This window comes from Coccinella septempunctata, chromosome 1 (assembly GCF_907165205.1).
Source record: "Coccinella septempunctata chromosome 1, icCocSept1.1, whole genome shotgun sequence".
NCBI lineage: Eukaryota > Metazoa > Arthropoda > Insecta > Coleoptera > Coccinellidae > Coccinella > Coccinella septempunctata.
In genome coordinates, this window is record NC_058189.1 from 64,749,921 (window position 1) to 64,770,662 (window position 20,742).

The 20,742-nt window shown below is 37.4% G+C and overlaps 1 protein-coding gene across 3 annotated transcripts in view; it reads left to right on the forward strand.

Annotated features, from left to right (window-relative positions):
* The window catches only part of LOC123317235 (nephrin), a 113,097-nt gene extending 97,684 nt beyond the window's left edge, over positions 1–15,413 (forward strand). The window contains exons 4-18 of one of the 3 annotated variants that reach the window (XM_044903668.1): positions 1,706–1,858; positions 3,467–3,661; positions 7,481–7,771; positions 9,592–9,891; positions 9,945–10,081; positions 10,161–10,314; positions 10,371–10,673; positions 10,730–11,020; positions 11,078–11,368; positions 11,472–11,647; positions 11,781–12,198; positions 12,390–12,560; positions 12,888–13,033; positions 13,125–13,338; positions 13,578–15,413. In XM_044903668.1, the coding sequence (XP_044759603.1) occupies positions 1,706–1,858; positions 3,467–3,661; positions 7,481–7,771; positions 9,592–9,891; positions 9,945–10,081; positions 10,161–10,314; positions 10,371–10,673; positions 10,730–11,020; positions 11,078–11,368; positions 11,472–11,647; positions 11,781–12,198; positions 12,390–12,560; positions 12,888–13,033; positions 13,125–13,338; positions 13,578–13,924 (3,587 nt within the window). In that variant the 3' untranslated portion in view covers positions 13,925–15,413. Of the gene's footprint in view, positions 1–1,705; positions 1,859–3,466; positions 3,662–7,480; positions 7,772–9,591; positions 9,892–9,944; positions 10,082–10,160; positions 10,315–10,370; positions 10,674–10,729; positions 11,021–11,077; positions 11,369–11,471; positions 11,648–11,780; positions 12,199–12,389; positions 12,561–12,597; positions 12,772–12,887; positions 13,034–13,124; positions 13,339–13,577 lie in introns of all 3 variants that reach the window. The other 2 variants (XM_044903659.1, XM_044903676.1) reach the window with 2 other exon arrangements.
* The last annotated feature ends 5,329 nt before the right edge of the window (positions 15,414–20,742 follow it).

Below are 20,742 nucleotides of genomic sequence, written 5' to 3' on the forward strand. Positions count from 1 at the left end.
ACCTTTTAAACTTTTTTTCAGTTGAGGAAAGAGATGTTGGATGGAGCCAAATCTTGTAAATAAGGGGGGTGTTCTAGTAATTCAAACCCTAAATCACGAATTTTTTGCATGGCAACATGAGATTTGTGTGCAGGGGCGTTATCCTGCAAAAACAAAACACCTTTGGATAGCTTTCCGCGTCTTTTCTCTTCAATTTTTTCCCATAGAATGGTCAGTGATGTCGAATAGTAATCTCCGGTTATTGTTCTACCCTTATCCAAAAAATCAATCATGATTACTCCATGGCAATCCCAAAATACTGAAGCAAGAACTTTTCCAGCAGATTTTTGGAAACGAAACTTCTTAGGTCTTGTTAAAACAGAATGTCGCCATTCCATCGATTGTTGCTTTGTTTCTGGATCGTGGAAATGTACCCAAGTCTCATCCATAGTTACAATTCGGTTTAAGAAGACTACATCGTTTTCAAATCGAGCACAGATCGAACGCGATGCTTCTACCCTTGCAACATTCAAACATTTGGGGATCCATTTTGCAGGAATTTTTCCCATATCCAAATTGACGTGAACTATATGATGAACGCGTTCCTATGAAATATTCGGTGCTTCAGATATCCGTTTCAGCCCAATTCGACGATCTGATAAAATCATGTCATGAACTGCATCGATATTTTCGGGGCCTGACACAGAAACTAGCCTTCCCGATCGGTCATCATCTTCAATGAAAAATTTACCTCTTTTGAAGCTTGCAGTCCAATACGAAGGTCATTGATCACCAAGGGTATTAAGCATATCTTCGTAAATCTGCTTATCTCTTAACCCTTCTAAATACAGGTACATGATGGCTCGATACTCCAATTTTTCGATTTTCACAATTTCGGTGGACATCTTCTTTATTTGAATTTATAGCGTAACTCTGGTTTACTTTTTTGACCTCAAACTTCACACTGACACTTCTAATGAGTCTTTGTTCGTTGCTATGGTAACGCAATATTTTTTTATGCATAGAACTGGTATGGGCTAACTTAATATCAATACATCCTCGTATTTAGCGAAAAACTTCTGCGTCCAAAACGAGAAATATCATTTTTTTATGATATTTTGGCTTCGCAAACTTCTCTGTGATAACCCAATACCCAAAAATTCAATTTTTCAGATAACTCGATGAAAGAAATGCTTTCGTTTATATTTTGGGAACATGAACATCAATCACAGAACACCAACTCTCAAAATATAGCCTACTTGACGAAGACAATTTTTTTTAATGCACGTTACGTGGAATTGACATTCATAAAGGCGGCTCCGAGGGCAAATTCCTTTCCGTGCACTTTGAATAGCCTAATTTCGCATAATAAGGGCGACAAAAAAGGATTGTCTGGGCCGAAAGATCTCGAGATTGTCCGGGCCTCGATATGGTATTCCAGCAACCATTTTTCTGCTCCGTTTGCCTTCCATCGTCTTTCTTCAATTTAGGATGGCAGCAACCCACACGAGTGTCCCGTTCAATGAATATTCTTTGAGCCCTGCTTTTTTAAGATCTGTTCGTCGTTTTCGTGAATACCAACACGTCTGTGAACAAACATCAAACTAAATTCAGTTTTTTTCACTCTTTCAGATGTAGGAATGATTTTTAACAGTTCGGGTTGTTTTTTTGCTTCAATATTTTTTTATATGTCTAGACGATTCAATAATGTTGCTCTCTTTTTCAGCTCCACCCTCCTCCGTGGAAATCCTAGATCACCAGGTGGATACGAAGATAGAAATAAAGGAGAACGAAGAATTTCACCTAGAGTGCAGGGTGAAAAACGCCAAGCCTGCAGCGAAAATCGTCTGGTACAGGGGAAATGTCGAGCTCAATATTCGTAAGTAAACAATATCTGTTTCTCCATGAAGAAATTCGTTAGGGGTATATTCAGGAATATTATTTTAATATAATCGTTAAAGTGCTTGGGTGGGGGGTTGAGAAAACGCAAGCTTTTAAAATTTTACGACCATTAAAATGGATAACACAGGCCAACAAAATGAAAAAAAAATTTGGTGCCGGAAATCTAACATCTGATTTTAGATGTTTTTAATGTGCTGATTCCAAAAATGCCACCAGATTTTTTCTATCAGCTCTAGTTTCTGAGATACACGTTACAGGTTAAATGGTATATTTTTTTCTGATAAAGGACAAAACGTAGTTTAAAATGTGTTCTTTTACATAACGGTAACAAATATGGCTCAATTCCTATTGGCCATTCTACTACCATGAAGGAAGAATATGAAACAATATCATTAGTTTCGAGAAAAATTAAATATGAAGAACATCAGTGGTCAATTTGTGTTGATTTAAAAATGATTAACTTCCTCCTTGGACAACAGAGTGGTTATACAAAATATCCTTGTTTTTTGTGCCTTTGGGACAGCAGAGCTAAAAATGAGCACTGGGTTAACAAAAATTGGCCTTCAAAAGATGTCATGATTCAAGGAATACAAAACGTGATCAACGAACCTTTGGTTTCAAGAGAAAAAATCTTACTTCCGCCCTTGCATATCAAGCTAGGCCTAATAAAGCAATTTGTGAAGGCTTTAAATCGAGATGGAAATTGTTTCGGGTATTTGTCACGTAAATTTCCTGGCATTAGCACGGAAAAACTAAAAGCTGGTATATTTGATGGTCCTCAAATAAGGCAACTTGTTAAAGATCCACAATTCACCACATCAATGAACGAGACTGAATCTAACGCTTGGAGTTCGTTTGTTCAAGTAGTACAAAATTTTTTTGGCAATCATAAAGCAGAGAATTACGTAGAATTAGTGGAAACTATGCTTTCAAATTTTAATATTCTCGGCTGTAACATGAGTATAAAAGTTCACTACCTCCACAGCCACCTAGATCGTTTTCCAGAAAACTTAGGTGATTGTAGTGAAGAACAGGGGGAAAGATTCCATCAGGATATTGAAACTATGGAAGATCGTTATCAAGGACGATGGGATAGCCACATGATGACGGACTACTGCTGGAGCCTTCAGCGAGACTGCCCTAGTAAACTCTATTTTAGAAAATCGTATAAAAGAAAATATTTATGTGATTAGTGACTAATGTAATTATGTAAATTAAGTTTTTGCAATAAATACTTAAATCCATGTGTCTTTGTTTTTTTTAACTGTCAATAGTAATATTATATATTATAACAGTTATAACGTAAATTATATACACAATTTTTTTTAAAAATCTCAAAAACTAGATCTGATAGACAAAATCTGAGAACTTTTTTACATTCTGCATCCAAAAATTACCCAGGAACAGTTAAAAAATGGCAGGCACCAAAATGTGTGTTGGCCTGTGAATTCAACCTTGTATGAGAATCACTAATTAACTAATCATCAAATAAGATCTAATCATAGATGAGTATATTAAGAAATACGCAATAAAAGGAAAAGTGTTTTGAATCTCATTAAAGTCAGAATTCTGGATCGTTTTTCAGCAAACCGAGAGGATAACACCATAGAAGTTCCTTCGGTATCTGGCGGTAGGAGAATCACAAGGTTTGACACCCATTCCAGAATATCGCTGAAGCCAACAGCTGAAGACGATTACGCCGAGTATACTTGCGAAGCTAGGCACGAAGCGCTGTCACCAGATACGTCCATGAGAGCTTCTGTTCAACTGAGCGTTCTATGTAAGTATATTATTCATATCCCGAAAACGAAAACTCGGTTTTGGTCAAGATTTGTGCCTTCCTTTTATAAGATTCTGTGAAACGGATGCATTGTTTCATTATCAAGTCAGTCAGGCATAGTTTAAACAGTATTAAGAAGTTACTGTAAATTTTAATAATAAACTGCTCCACATGAGTTAGGGATATTGACTTAAATTGCAAAAGGGATTTTTATGATGAAAATTCATATTCATATGATTTCAAGTTGCAAATTAATTTTAGCCTGTAGGTCTGCAGCGTATCGAGTAAAATAACGAAATTTTATTCCCAGAGAATTCAAGCATTTTAAGACTATCAATACATTGTATGGCCTCCACGGGCATCAATAACAGCTTGACATCTTCTTTGCATACTACACACGAGGTTGTTCAACATTTCTTAACGAATTTGGTTCCATAAACGAGGCAGATGCTCTCTCAGATCGTTTAAGGATTCTGGGGTAGGTTGATGATTATCTAATCTTCTTTGGAGCATATCCCATGCATGTTCTATGCAATTCAAATCTGGTGAGTGCGGAGGTATTGGTAAATGTGGAATACCAAGCTCCTCGCGCGCATTCTCAACTATGGCTGCACGGTGCGGTCTAGCGTTATCGTCTAGAAATTGAAAAGTTTCACCAATAGAAGCGTGAAAATTTGGCACAACATTGTCAATGACATGCTCCCTATAGTGTCAGGCGGTCATATTCCCAGGACAAATATGTAGATCTATGCGCCCGTTGAAACATATCCCGTCCCATACCATAACACTACCCCCTCGGAATGGATTGACTTCTTGGACATAGCGACGATTACGGGGTATGCGTGGGATTGTCCATACCCTTATTCTTCGAGAATCTGAAAATCGTTCATATCTGGATTCATCAGTGAAAAGGACACTACGCCATTGATCGTTCCAATTGATATTTTGCCTTGCCCATTCCAGTATTTGACGCTTATGGTCACGTGTTAATGGAGCTCCTCTTAATGGACGTCTAGAACCTAGATTTACCTCCACAGATTGCATTCTCTGTAATCTGTGGTTACCTCTCCCAAACGTCGTCTGATGGTTTCGATGAAAACTTGGACGCCATCTGCATTTTGAAGAGTATTACGTAGCATTCTACACGTAGATGTAGGGTTTCTTCTCGCCGAAACGGTGATGAAACGATCCTGAGCAGGTGTTGTTCTTCGTCGCCCACCAATCCTTGGTCTTTCCAACACGGAACCTGTTTCCCTGAACCTATTCCAAAGTCGAGATATCACACTTTGGCTGACTTGGAGCCTTTCCGCTACAACAACCTGAGTTAGACCACCCTGTAGCATTCCGATAGCCCTATTAGCCTCAGCGTTTGTTAATTTACGTCTTGGCATTTTCAGAAAACTCGTTTCAAATCGAAGCCGTTGAAAAACTGACTTCATTTCAAAATAAGAACATTCATGAAGCATATGCAAAGAACCAAACTTCAGAAAAAAGGCGACCAGATTGACGAAATGTCTCATACTGATTTTTATTGGATCGATTCAAGTTGTTATTGAGTTTTAAATGATTCTACAGCGATTTTCTCGAAGATTACATACTTTTAAAAACGATTGAATACGTTATCTCTAACTATTGTGGAGCAGTATATTCAATTGTTCAGGGTACCACCACTACATCATCTAAAAGTGCACTCATTAATTTCCTCTTGCATGCTACGATTCAGATCACCTTGAAATTGATTATTACTAATATTGAGTAGAGGGAATATATCAATTTTCAGGAATAATCAACATTATCTCAATTACTCAGATGAAATGCAGAGTAAAACATGCCTTGTATGAATGTTGCTAGTTCACGAGATACAGGGTGTGAAAGTTTTTCCAAGAAGATTGAAAAATTGGCATGATTCTGCCAGTAGCAATATGAAAACCGAAAACCAGGATTTTTTCTTGTGATAAATCTTGTGTATTATCTCATGAGCTGGCAGCATTTGTATGTATAAAGCAAACCTGGCTTAATCCTGTAACTTCTCCACTTTTTATATTTTCCTTTCGTTTTGGATCACCCTGTGTATGACTGATTCAATCGATGGATGACCTTTTGTATCTGTTTCAACCGGTTCAATCGATATACCCTAGATTACTCTAATCGCCCTGAGTAATTGTATTAATTATGTATAAATACACTCCGTTCTACTTTCTGAAGGTATGAATCCTATGAAGTCGAGAAATGGTGAAATTGATAAATGAATTATAAATTTCCGTTTGGAAACATCCAAAAGTTTGGAGCTTAGTTGATATATAATTTCAGCCGATAATACTAAAATAATTGCATCATATTATAGGTACGATAAAATGAAATGGATTCAGGAATGAACATTGTTGTATCACAGTTTTAAAAGGACACTTTCATCATGGCCTCGGGAAATTACATATCCTGCGGAAAATAATAGTGATTTCAATGCAATTTCTTCTCAAATAAATTACGATGTTAATTTTGCTAGTTGGAAAGTAAGAAATTCTTGATTTTTCGTTCAATTTTGATTTAGAATTATGAAAAGTCATATACCTATGTATTTTCGAAAATTATTTGTTGAATTAGCATGAAATATTCAATTCCTATTCAAAGCATACTTCTTCCTACTCTAGGAAAACTGTATCAATCCTTCATAACGATGTGATGTACTAATTTGGATAACGATGACGATACATAAACCGCCTTTACATTTTTTCAATAATGTGTAATTCGTAAAACTGTGAAGTTCAATTCCAAATGGAAAAACTCTTTTGTACGCGTCCAAAAAGTTGAACAACCCAGGTAATCACCTCCCTTATTTGTCAATTATTCAATAAACGCGACAGCGGCTCAAATAAACCCGAAAGAACAAATTGGAAAACACGTCCTTCACGCCGAAGAAAAATCACCCTTGCCGGCATAAAAACTTCCGTAAACTTCTTGATAAATATTTCACGATCGCGACCAACCAAACACAAACTTGTTTTTCGATCAATCCCGCGCTTGTTTTGACGTGTAATGATTAATTGCTCGGAAACGTAAATTGAAAAATTCGCGGTCGACCATATTGACGATATTAAAAATTCAGTGTCCCAGAAACAAATTTTAATTAATTACTCTGGATGGGGTAAGGACGGGGGTGGTTGGTTGGCGGTTAATGTAACGGTAAACAAACGAGGAAAAAAGGTATTTTTCCCTGCTTTCTCTGCCGTTCTCGCCTTAAAATATTTATCCTAGTCACCCTTCGGTTGGCAAGGGAAAACTTTACTCGAATATTGGTCCTGGGAACTTGGAACATGCTGTATCTACCAGGGCGAAGTTGGTGATGTTGGTATTAATAATTCCACAGCTTTTTTTGGTACGAAAAGTGTCTAATATGGTAGACACGTATTCTATTACAAGTGAGCTAATCGAAAATTTCTTCTTGGAGTGAACTGTCTTCCATCTACAAAGTTGATATTAATAACTCTCGTGTAGAATTTCTTATTTATCCATAGGTACCCTCTGGGGTATGAGTTGATCATATTGTTCAATTGGTAACGGTTTTTCATTTGGAAAAATATGTATTTTCTTGTCTTCCTTGTTGCAATATGTGAAAAGCATAAAAATATGAGTACGCTGACAGTTCCTGGATCTCCACAAACAACATCAAGGAGAACGCATTTACAGCAACATAATACTCAAAGGGAGACCTGAACAATAGTAATATACACTTACTCTAACTCTCGTTAGAGTCACTGTTCCTTAATAGTAAACCTACTGCCATATATCCTTGCAACCTCTAATCCATCCCTCTTGTTTCAGATCCTCCGGGGATGCCTTACATCGAGGGTTATACGGAGGGGGAGACGATACGTCGGGGGCAGTCTGTGGAGCTGGTGTGCCGCAGCAGGGGAGGCAACCCCCCAGCGCAGCTCATATGGTACAAAAACGGGGAACAGATAAGGATGGCCTACCGTACTGCGGGCAGGGTGTCTGAGAATGTATACGCTTTCACCGCAGAGGCCAGCGATAACAAGGCCAAATACAAGTGTGAGGCCAACAACATCATGTCCAAGACGCCTCTGAAGGTGCACGTCGAGATGACAGTGCTGTGTAAGTATTTAAATCAATTTGGATGGGGAATTGTTGTGAATCAGCGAAAAACACTGGCGCCAGTCCTATTAAGAGCAGTTTTTTTCATCTTAGACTGTGAATCAATTTGAAATGGCTCAGATACATAAGTTTCGTCACTTCTTGTAAATAGTAGTTGGGGAGCCGACAATCTCACTTCAGACGTGTTGACCCATTAATCTGACACTAATCAGGGGGGATTCTTTAATCTGATAGTTTGAAGATGATAAATAGACATTTTTTTTAAATATCTCCCTTTCTGTATTTTTAATCGTTTCTTTATTCATTATAAAAGTTTTAGATAATGAAATTCTATACAACTTTTGTCTGAAGCAATTTTTCATACCCTTAACCGTTTTCGAGCTAGTGGGTGATAAGGGCGAGGAGCTTAGCCGCACATGCCAATTCCAAGGTCAATATAGAAACCCAGTCTAATGTACATTCATCGCCATATATCTCGAGAACGTTCGAACGTAGAAAAAATTGCTTCGGACAAAATTTGTAGAAAATGTTATGCTCTACAACTTTTACAGTGAATGCGAAAACAATTTGAAGCCCAGGAGAGGAGATAATTCAAAAAAACTGATTTCTGTGACCTAAATGGTCAATTTTTATTGCTTCGGCTTGATGAAACTGTCAGATTATAGTTTTTCCGTTATTCTCGAATCATTCGCTTCAATAAAAAAAAAGCACCGCGCTCGAGAATGTAAACGTGACGTATTTTTTGGGAAGTTTGGCGCCCTTCTACATATTTTCGTCAAGATTGAGGGAATATATACTTTTCAACATGTAATTAACCACATATTTCTTAATCTGACACGCTCGAGTATGTACAATGATCATTTTTTTTTTCACTATTGTGACAGGCTGTCCTAGACAATTCCCCCTATGTACAGGTCTAATTTTTGGTAGAGGTACTTTACAGGGTCCAAGTTATCTTCCTCAATATTAATCTGACACGCTCGAGTAAATCCCGAATTTCCCTCTTGGGCTCCCCAACTATAGGGCTCTTATTGGCTCAAGGAAAAATAAACTCCGCGGGAGCTTATAGTTATCCCCCCTTGGAACTCTCATCCAATATTCTAAAGATTACTGAATCCATAATTCAGATTGGCTGGCTCATCTTGTTAACAATGTAGTCCGCCGCTTACAAAGACTAAAAAAGATTCCAAACCGACCAAAAACCTTCTTTTTTTTTCATATCATTGTCCCAAACGCTCCAATCTATCACGAAACCATCCTAACTCCCCCACATCTGTATACCCTCTTAGCTCTTAACCTTATTACAATCCCCTTAAATCTAATAGGGCCCCGATGAAGACGGTTTTGCCCAAGTCGACCCCAGATACAATTGAGGATGACTCCCGAAATGCGATGACCGTTAACCCCAGCTGCACTTATACGGCAAACAAATACGGGGCGCTTATCGCAAGAAAGGGAGAACAGACGAAAATATCGCGGGTAATAAAACCGGACACAAATTCGAGCCAAACAACATTATGTCCGAAGTTATACCCCACTGTCCACATGTACACGACTATTTTATGTAAGTTTTACGGACCTTTCCGTCTCCACGACCAGCTAATTGATCATGGAATCCAGCGTTCCACCCCTCGATGATATGAGTTAGGGGATGTTATCTTTCGTTATGCTTTTCACCGCATTTCCGAATCGATGAACGGGAGATTGTTGAATCCGCATCTGCCCGTTGTTTTCTTTCAATCCAAATGGAATTTTCGTTAAAAATTTCGTACCCTAGAGGCAGTCGAAGGATTCAATTGAACACCTTTTTAACTTTGCAGTTTCACCATCCCACGTCACGATATCGGGACCGACAGAGGCCAGAGTTGGCGATCCGGTACCCCTTACCTGCACCACTGCCAACTCCAACCCTCCAGCTGAGATAAAGTGGATGGTGGCAGGTAGACAAGTGAGAAACGCCACTTCTAGAACAGTAATATCGCCAGAAGGTGGATGGATTACAACTTCGAACATCACTGCTGTCGTTGAACCCAACAGGAGAAGCCTCGTTGTGATCTGCCACGGTTTAAACATGCAGCTTACAGAAAATGTAGTGTCCACCCATACCATCAATGTGCTTTGTAAGTTTTCAAGTGTTGAAATAATGAAAAATTCTTCAATTGAGTACTTTTAGATCCACCAAGCCCACCGTTCATCCATGGCTACAAAGAAGGTTCAATTATAGCTTCTGGTACCGTGCAAAAGATATCATGTACCTCCTCTGGTGGTAACCCTCTAGCTACCCTAACATGGTATAAAAATGATAAAAAGGTAAACACCAATAAATAAATTCAATAACATGTATCCCTCAAGTAGAACTTTTGGAGCTAAATATTCATTTTAATTCCAGATCAACTCAGTTACCAAAACAACCGACAAATCAGTAACAGCTGAGATAACCATTTTAACCAATGTAACTGATAACGATGCTAGATACAGATGCGAAGCAGCTAACTCCGCCACAGAAATCCCGCTTTTCGAAACTATCACCATGAAAGTGTACTGTAAGTTGAAGTAAAAAAAAACCTTTCTCCCAAATTCTAAACTATTCTTCTTGCAGTTCCTCCCGAGACCGTCAGAATAAGACAGGATCCGCTTGAACTGAAGCCAAACACTCAGGCAACTCTGATCTGCGATTCCAGCTCCAGCAATCCCCCTGCCAAGTTGTCTTGGTGGAGGGAAGGTATACCTGTCCAAGGAGTCTTCAACACAAGTAAACCAGGTCTACATGGCGGAACTGTATCTACCATAGAGTTGAAATTGAATGTTACTGAGCAGCTTAATGGTATTGTGTACACGTGTCAGGCTACTAATGAGAAATTGGAAAGATCCGTTCATGATGCTGTCACACTCCAAGTGTTATGTAAGCGAAAAACTTTTTTCAATTCGAGAATCATTTAATTATAAATTATTTTTTAGACAAACCGAACTTCGATAAAGAGAATGAAGAAGACATAGTTGGCATCGAGAATGAACCCCTGATCATTTCTCTTCGAGCTGAGGGAAATCCACAAAGCATCACTTACACTTGGACCAAAGATGGTTTACCCATCACACCAACCTCCTCTAGTTCGGGGATTGAAAGGATAGTTTCTGAAGGACCGACTTTGAACATCACGAAGCTGAGCAGAAATGATGCCGGTACCTACATTTGCGAGGCTATCAATTCGCAAGGAAGCTCAGTATTCAACATCAACGTCACGGTGCACTGTAAGTACTTTCTGTACATTTCAGTGAATTTCAAGTGAATTTACATGATTTTTCAAGATCCGGCTGCTATTGTGGCAACGAGTGAAAACGTTATTGCTAGTCCAAAGGAAGATGCTACTCTGTCTTGTTCAGCGGAAGGAAATCCGTTGTCTGACGATTCCATTCAGTGGAAGCGAGATGATTTTGCTGACTTCAACGCCAGAACTTCAGTCATGTACGACAAAAATGGTACTTCTTACCTCAGAATAAGCGGTGTCACTCGAGAAGATCTAGGAAACTTCGAGTGCATAGTAAATAATGGCGTTGGAAACAATTCTACCTCCAAGAATGTCATGCTGATAGTCAAACGTAAGTTTAACAACAATTTGTTCTAGTAGACTCAAGATAAACCTCGTATCACATCGAATCTGCATCTTTAGGAGTCAAAACGCTTATTCGTATTTTGTTCCAGATAAACCTGAAATAGATGAGCACCCAACACTGCTGAAGTTCGCAAGTGACGCTGGCAACACTGCTAAACTTACTTGCAAGGCACAAGCTTCACCACTGGCCAAGTTTTCATGGGCAAGGAATGGTTCCCCCATTGCACCAAACGCTACCAGTAAATACTACGCCACTTTCAAGCAGGTGAATGTTTGTTTCGTAATCTTTGAGTTGCAAAGCAACATCTGTATGATTCTTCTTGAACATGCAACAATATTAACTAATTTCAGTAACTGTAGTGGGGAATCTAGTCTTATAGATCGCATCATTTTTCCAGATCGATGTCCTGACTTCTGAGTCCACGCTCTACATAACCCACATAACCTCCGCAGACTACGGTAACTACGAATGCGTAGCCAGGAACGAATTAGGTTTTGACACTCTTTCGCCCCGCCTAGAAGTAACAGCGCCGCCTGACGCGCCCTCTATGTTACACGTCATTAATGTCACCCACGATTCCATCACGTTAGGTTGGACCCCAGGTTTCAACGGAGGAATGAAGGCTTCTTATAGAATAAGATACAGAGAGGTGGATTCGGACAGCTACAAGTATGAAGATGTTCACCCGGCTGAAGCTGTTAACTACACCGTTAGGGGGTTGGCTATCAATACGCGATATATATTCTCGATAATGGCAATGAATAAGTTGGGGAATAGCAACTTTTTGCCTGATCTCACTGCTGGACAAACTTCGAGTAAGTACCATGGATTAGGCTCTTGCTTTTTAAATGCTTCCAGCACTAACTTTTAGGAAAAACATCTGAATAAAACGCTTAAGTAATACATTTACTAACATTTCGAATTTGTGTGAAGCTGTTTAATTTCTTATTCAATTATAAAACTAATATTTCCTTTCTTCTGACTAACATTTTGAATACTAACCCAGGTCAGGTACCCCCTTCTTACACCTCCCCTAGCTTGGATGAAAGAAATATGAAGGACTTCCCTGGTTTCCTGATAATCATTGGTACCATCGTAGGAACCCTACTAATAATCATGAACGTACTTATAATCGGATGTTGCTTGCATAGGAGAACTAACAAAAGAACTAGCACAGGTAATTTGAAGTTTTATTTATTCATTTTTTCGTTTAGTGTTCTTGGGCGATCCATCCATACCTACTGATATACCGACAGTAATCAGGGAAAAACAAGACTTACCAAGGACTGTTATCATTTCTATCTCTATCATAGGAGTTATTTTGTTGTTGATCAATATCGGGCTGGTAGCAGGATGTCTCTTCAAGAAGAGAGCGAAGAAACTCAGAGGTTTGTTAGATTCTTTTTAGGAAAACAGGAGAATAAAGTTATTCCGATTAAAACATTCTATAAAATTCAGAATATTTGTTAAATCTCGAAACTTATGTGTGATTTTTCTCCTCTAGAACAAAACAACCAGTCCAACAAGTCGGCCACCATTGAGATGTACGCCCCTAGCAGCTATAATGACACTGTGACAGGAGAAACCCTGTCATCTGTCAGTGAAAAGAGTGAAACTTACAGCAATGAAGGCAGCCATAATGACTACACTGTAAGTACTTAACTTAAAAATTACAAAATAGGGACAAATTTACTTTTATTGCAATATATATTTTTATTTGACTCAATTTTTTCTTTATTAGGAGGATAGCAGGAAACAGACAGCCACAACTTACATCATGGACCAACCGGACTATCCTGGTGCGTATCCCGGTTATGAGCTGCAAATGCAACCCTCTATGGTTAACAAAACTCACACTCTTCCCCATCCCCACCACCACCATAACCACCAGCATATGCATGAAAAGAATCGTGCTAGAGACGATCAGCATCTTGGTTATCACAGCACGATGTCAGGTAATACTAACATCACTTACTTCTTTCCAGGATTTACGAAATGTATCTTGCATATCTGATATTGTGTGGAAAGCATCAACAAACTGGAGTTTAGTTTATTTCGCTCGAGTTTTTCTGAGCTGTGTAACTTTGCACATATGATTCACTTATTGGAATAAACTTAGCACAAATTGTTAGCTAACATAAAGATCAAACTTACTGTGTAGAACCTTCTGGAATATTCGAATTTACAATTTCAGCAAAATCCTCGTACGTGAGTGCTCCGTCTCCAGCGCCACCTGCCGACGGTTCCTACTTCAACATGTCCGACAGGTACCTCTCTTACCCCCCACCGCTGACCTTCCAAAACCCGCCCCCCATACCAGCGCATCCGCACATGACGCACACAATGGCACCCATAACCCCGCCGCTACCATCCAACGGTACCTTGCACCGCCAAAGACCGCCGGTGCCGCCGCCAGATGTCCTCCACAACACCAACCAGGGCTCGCAGATCCTCCAGGCGCAGAATCTGGCGCAAAAACGCGAACTGACAAGTTTTGGTAACGGTTACGGTGTTAACGAACAGGAGGGACACCTTGTATGAGATACGGACGATGTTTTATACGTGCTTTAAATTAGATTTTAGTGTCGAGGAGATGAGTGGATTGCATATAGCGTGTTTATGGGATTCGAGGATTTTAAACGTGCATGAATTTCTTGTGATTTTCGCGTATGTTTTTGCCGCCTGAATTGGATGTTGACTTAAACGAATTTTACTAGGTGTTGATAGATCAAGAATGTTATTGTTGAAATATTGATGTTTCTGAGGATAAGACAAAAATCTCTTGAAAAAGATGGTAAAGAACAATAACCCCCATTCCCGGAACACAATAATTCGTTCCACTTTTATATTTGGTCGAATGACTAAATAAACCATTAACTGATACTCAGTTGCAAAGTTAAAATAATAAATAATTGTGATTATGAATTTTATGAAAAAAGAAGTATTTTTATATTGTGCATTTTTACTTATGGAGTTGTTTAAGTTTTCAATCGATAAGTTGTTTTGTAAATTCAAATTGTATATAGATGAATTCTATCTTAGTTTTGCTCCCATTATTTACTAGTCCAAACGAATAACCAAAGTTAACTCTTAATTTGTTTATTAAGAACTTATGTTTCTTTATGTACATTTCTTGCTGAGTATTTATTCGAGTATGTTTTCTTTTTATTCTTGTATATATTGAAAATTTTGTGTTTATTTTTCTTTTTCTTCAATTCCGAACTTATGGACAAATAGGGTATGACTAATGGATAAAAATAAACAATGAACACAAACATTATTTTTATTCATCAAAAATGTAAAATAGCCGAACAATCATTCATAGAACATTTATTATAACTTCGGATTGTAAATAATAATATGTTGAGGAATAATGAAATTTTGTAAATATTGTAAAACATTTGAAACTTAAACCTTCCAATTTTGCCAATGATGTAGAGAGTAAAGAGGAATAAATGTTTGAAAGTGCCTTTAATATACAATCTGCCGTGTATTGTATTCTAGTGTTTTCAATATCTCCGTCAATTTTGTTTCATTTCATTTGTGTAAATACCTATTTAAAGATCATTATATGTACTCTTTAAGCAATTCAGGACATAACTATGGATAAACAGAATATTTCATTTTTTTATATTACTTATTATATTTTTACTTCACTTTTTTCTTTTTCATATTCTTTTATTTTGTTTTTCATCAAACTTATACTTTATACCACATTTCTCCTTGAACAAAAAAAATTATTTCACATTTCTTTTTAGAAAAGATTTATGTTTAACGAATTTCATTTCTTTTGTTTTTTTCGCATAGAGGGGACACTTGAGATTTTCAAACAGATTTTCTCAAATCAATTGACTGATCAACGAAACATTTCTAATGAAATATTCTGTGAACTATATAATCTGTATCATAGAGAAGAAGGCTCATTGTAAATCTAAACTGTTAAATTGTCCAGTCAATAACTTTATGTATGTATGTTCATCTCATAATGTAATATTGTTAAAATTTACTATTATTAAACGCTCATACTTGATATCAGTTGTTTTTTTGACCGAATGTTGTCCAACTTGATTATTGAAATGACAGAAACACAAATACACAAGTTTTAGCACAAGAACTTGAGCTTATTACCAACCATAAACAGTGTCGTGTCCTTTGGAATCAGGAAAGTATGCAAAGGAACCTGAAATTCCGGATTTACTATCAAGTGCGGAGGGTGACAATCCCCTTGTCAAGAAAAAATATACCTCACTCTATTACTGCTGAATGAGTTTGAATTTTTGTCACTGCGTCTGCAAATGGATAATGTCTACCTCAAACATAATATAAATTAAGCTTCAAGTTGGATGTATATAGGGTGAGATTCTTGAGTTCAAAAGAAACACTTTCTTCCCACACCATTTCTTAAGATTCCGCCCTGATAAAAAGAAGTGGCAAATTGCTCGAAAACGATGCATTATACGAAAAAATATGAAGAATACTTTTATTTTACAAAACGTTCAAATATTCATTAGATAGCGTCCAACTTAGTTTCAAGAGTTGGGTTCTTTGAATTGTTGGTATTTTTATGGTAGGTAATGGTACTAATGAGAAAACTGGAAGACGTGGGTAATATCTTGTGTTCGAAAAAGATTCATCTAATAAATGAAGTACTAAATTCCGAAATTTATTTCATTTGACACTACCGTTTTCTGAGATAACATTTTTTATGTTTTTTGAACAGACTGTATCTTTTAAACCGAGCCGATTCGGAAAAAATGGTAAGGGAAGAATCAACTGTTAAAATATTTGTACGAGTCAAAGCCTCACCCTGTATAGCGCCATCTAATGGCATCGGAATGAATGCATTTTCTCCTTTAATTTGACACGATCATTTCTGATGAGCTATTCTTTCAAGTCTTATCTCTATAAACATAAATAAACTTCCAACAAAGATCAATGATTTTAATTTATTGTTTATTGAATGGTATTTCACGAGGTTCAAGTGGGTATATGAGGTATAAAAGAACGCTCTGAGAATACGCATATTAAGGGAGTAATGAAAAGTTGCGAAAAAATTTTAGGGATGACTCCTTGTCAAAAAAAGTGTGAAAAATGTAATTTATTTTTCGAGCAGCCTGTGTTTATATACAGCCCCCAAAAATGGCTGCTGATAAACAATTTCGGATTTTTTCCTTAGAAACCAAAAAATTGGCAGAAATAAAATTGAGCTGGAAGGCAATAAAAATTTTTGTCGTGGCGTTCCCTTACAATTGCAAGGGGTATAAAAAGTCGTCCTTAAAATTTGTTATGCGAGAAAGTTTTTTCCTTATTCATATTATACCATTCAAAAATTTTTGATAGCTTGATTCATTTAAACAAGAATAGGCTCTTGTATAATTTCTTGCTAAAAGAACGGTTTTCGAGGAGAAAATACATAAGTAGTTTGAGTCGTATAGGCTGGAATTAAATTTAAACTTACCGAGTAGGCGGATATTATGCCAATATGGGAGAACGCCACCAGAAAAATATTTCATTGCCTTCTCGCTTCCAAAGATTGTCTGCTCAATTCAGCAATAAGGAGGCTGCTCAAAAAAAATTGATTTGATAGAAAAAAAGTGTTTTTGGCGAGGAAATTACCCCTTAAATTTTGTCTCTTCTATCAACACTCTGTATAATATAATTCAATTATTTTGGGACTTGCTATATACAATATATGATATATTACGATTTGATGTAAAGTACATGTTCTAAAACGAGTAGGTGCTCCTAAAACTAGATTACTTTTTACTCTAATTGACAGCAGGTTCAATGAGTATACTTCATTCAACTTTATTTTAGCAGTCGGTTGGCCATGGAAATTTGACACATTTCACTGTGTATAGTATGAAAATGTGGGGTTATGAAGCTTGTCAAAACATTTTTGGGTTTTAAATCAACGCTATGTTGCCCGTTCAACGTAAAAGTTTCTGTTATTACGTATTTTATCACAATGTCGAATCTCTTCGGAAAATATCTGACGAACATAATTGAAGTTTATACAAACTGATTGAAGGCATACCAAATCCAGTTATTTGAATGGAAAATACAAGAGATCAGTATAATATCATAATATGCACCAGCTTGAGGAGAGTTAATGTTCGTTATCTTCTTTGGCTTACATCATTTGTAGATTTCAAAAATATTAACCCGAAGATGAAATGCATATGATGCAGTGGTTGGCAATGAGTATCTCCCGGAGGAATTAACAGATAATTACAATTAAATTTTTCAATTAAAATCATCTTGCATCAATATAAGTAAAAGGAGTTGAAGGAAGTTTCAAGTTAAGATGCAACTTCACCGTTGAACAAAAATATCACATGAATAAACAGTTACAGGGCAACTTGGGCGTATTTGTGGCTATTCATCATTACATTGATGTAATTATAATAATTAGGTATTTATTAGTACCTTAAGACATTTACATTGTATAGGACAAGTCAAATGAAAAACAGAAAAATCCATTTTAGGGAACACATTCTCCGATGACATTTATCGAAAATCCTGTAGTAAACTTTTCGCATTAATTCACTCAAACATAAAATTCTGAAATGCCACCACTTTTTTGGGTCTCCCAATAGAAGGAAATTCTTTGTCATACTCTTCATTCACAATCTTTCTGATTGTGGAATATTCAGCTGAAATATAAGTCGTTTAGATTCAGATGAAACATTACATAAATTCTCTTACCTTGAATATGTTCGCTACCGTCTGACGTATTGTGCATTTTAGAATATAAGGGTATAACTATATGAATGAGAGGACCTGAATTCTAAATAGCATTTCCTGAAACCCTGTCTCTTTTTTCATTCACTTTCGGCATTTTCGAATTTTCGTAATAAAAATTGATTAGTTGTGGCAACGGCGTTATGACATTAACGACATTTCATGAGTGCCAACCTAACTTCGTTCTAGTTACAAAAACTTGAGAAAATTATTTCATGGCCAACCGACTGCTAAAATAAATTTGAATGAAGTATAGGTAAGTATATATAGCAAGGGCGGCTCGTCAGAGGAGGCAAGGGAGGCTAAGCCTCCTCATAAAGCTTAGAGCTAAAATACATTCATTTCGGGCATGTCCTCATTTTCAGAAAGTAATTTCTATATAAATTTTCCGAACACCTGAACTAGATATTCAGATAAAAATAAGTTCATTTTTCGGTCTTCCGCTCATAAAAATCCAGCATAACAATCATACAATCCACCGGCCGCGTACGCGTCCGCCGCGTCTAATGTGAATATTTCACCTATTCGGACGGAGGCTGTTGGGCCTGCTGCCTCCGTTGATAGTGTAACTCACGCATACGTTCTCTGGACCCGCATACTAACCGAACAAGAATTCAGCTGACTTACTGTACCATATTCGCCCGTAAAATGTACCAGAGGAGGCTCAGCTCCCCTGTTCTCCATCGATTCTTTCGTGCCGTCTTCGACTATATTCGCTTGATCTCTGACGGTAGGGGCGTTGTCCGACGGTAGTTGTTATGATTTCAATTTTCAATTTGAATGTAACGACTTCGTGGAGAACTGGAACTTCGGGAAATTTGTGATATATTCTTGTTAAGATAGGTTGTTTTGTTAGGACGTTAGGGGTAAGTACTGAAACGGATCAAAAAATAAAATGGAATTGAATATTGAGAATTAACTGTACACGTTGTTAAAACCCTTACAAGACCTCCACCAAATTTAATTACACTAAAGTCTACCGAAAATCTTCAGAATAGAAGTTTCAGTGTTGTTTGGTACGATAAATGTGATTGGTTAACTGGATCGATCAAACGGGAAAAATTATTTTGCTGGCCATATTTACTATTTTCTCATCAAACAGAATATATTTTCATGGTTCAAAACGGGGTTTTCAGATTTGAAAAATTTACCGCGTTCTATCGAAAGGCATAACAAGTCAAAGGAGCATATGGCATCATCCCCTTGCATTGAAAATTAGTCTTAGAACTGGCAACTTTTCATTATATTGAAGAAGTATACTTTATTGACTGATAAGAGTTTGTTCCAACACTTCTCGAAAACTATTAGCCTCCTCAACTCTCATGACCACGAGCCGCCACTGATATATAGTCGGTATTCTGTTTTTTTTTTTCAGTTTTTGAAAGTACCCAATACAATTTTACAATATACCAGTATTCGGCCTAGTTCCGCTGCAGATAGAGTAACTTTGCTATTACTAAACCGTCTGAACTAAGCAGCATGAAAGGACCATCTTTCTTCCATGAGGACACCACACCTACCGTCCATAATCATCGCCGTATCAATGATGAAAACGGATAAGGTTGTATTCCGTGCAGATACGCAGATGATATTGAACTTCATGCTCCACAATCGAGTTCCCCATTATCAGATTAAATTGAGTTGACACTAACCTAGTGACACACATAAATGCGGGCGTTTATAGACGCCTCTACTGCGTGTTATATAAGATTGCGCCGTGTCACCTTGTCGAAAACCTTAGCTGACAATTTTCCAAACGTTCCGATTGGGGGGTTCACCTTTGTGAGGCTTTAATTATCGCGGAAATGCTGCGTGGAATAATTCCCCGACTGAGCCTTGTGTTGATAAATAATTTTAATTGTTTGTTCGTGTCGGACGAAGGGAAACTGCGCCAAGGGCAGCTCAAGGGAGGGATACAACATCATAAGTCGAGGATGTCTGGGGAATATACAATTAGCGTCTTCTACAACAGTTTAATTTAGGCCTGAGGATTTTTTTTTCGAAAATACACATGGGCGGAGTTGAAATGGGGTTTGGGTGTGCTATATGTAGAAGCACCCTCCAAAAAAGGGGTTGTGTGCAGAATTTTACAGTCATGTTCCAGGCACTTTCTCAGATGCAGAATTTCTTTGAAGATGATACAATTCTCATGTAATTTTGCTAGACTCTTCTCATCAATACGAGGATATATTGAAAAATTCTTAGCCTACTATAGACCCGAACAAAATTTCAGTGTCAAAATATTTTATTACTCAACATATTCCACTCTTAATTGGATACATTATTACAGCAAACCTGCAACATCTCTAGACAGTTCAAAAAATGTTTCTTCTTGCTCTGCAAACCAGACCTCAACAGCTTCTATTACCTCCTCGTTGGAAGAAAATTTACGACCCTTTAAAGTTTTTTTTTTCAGTTGAAGAAAGAGATGATGGTCAGATGGAGCCAAATCTGGTGAATAAGGGGGGTGTTCTAGTAATCCAAACACTAAATCACGAATTTTTTGCATGGCAACATGAGATTTGTGTGCAGGGGCGTTGTCCTGCAGAAACAAAACACCTTTGGATAGCTTTCCTCTTTAATTTTTTCCCGTAGAGTGGTCAGTAATGTCGAAT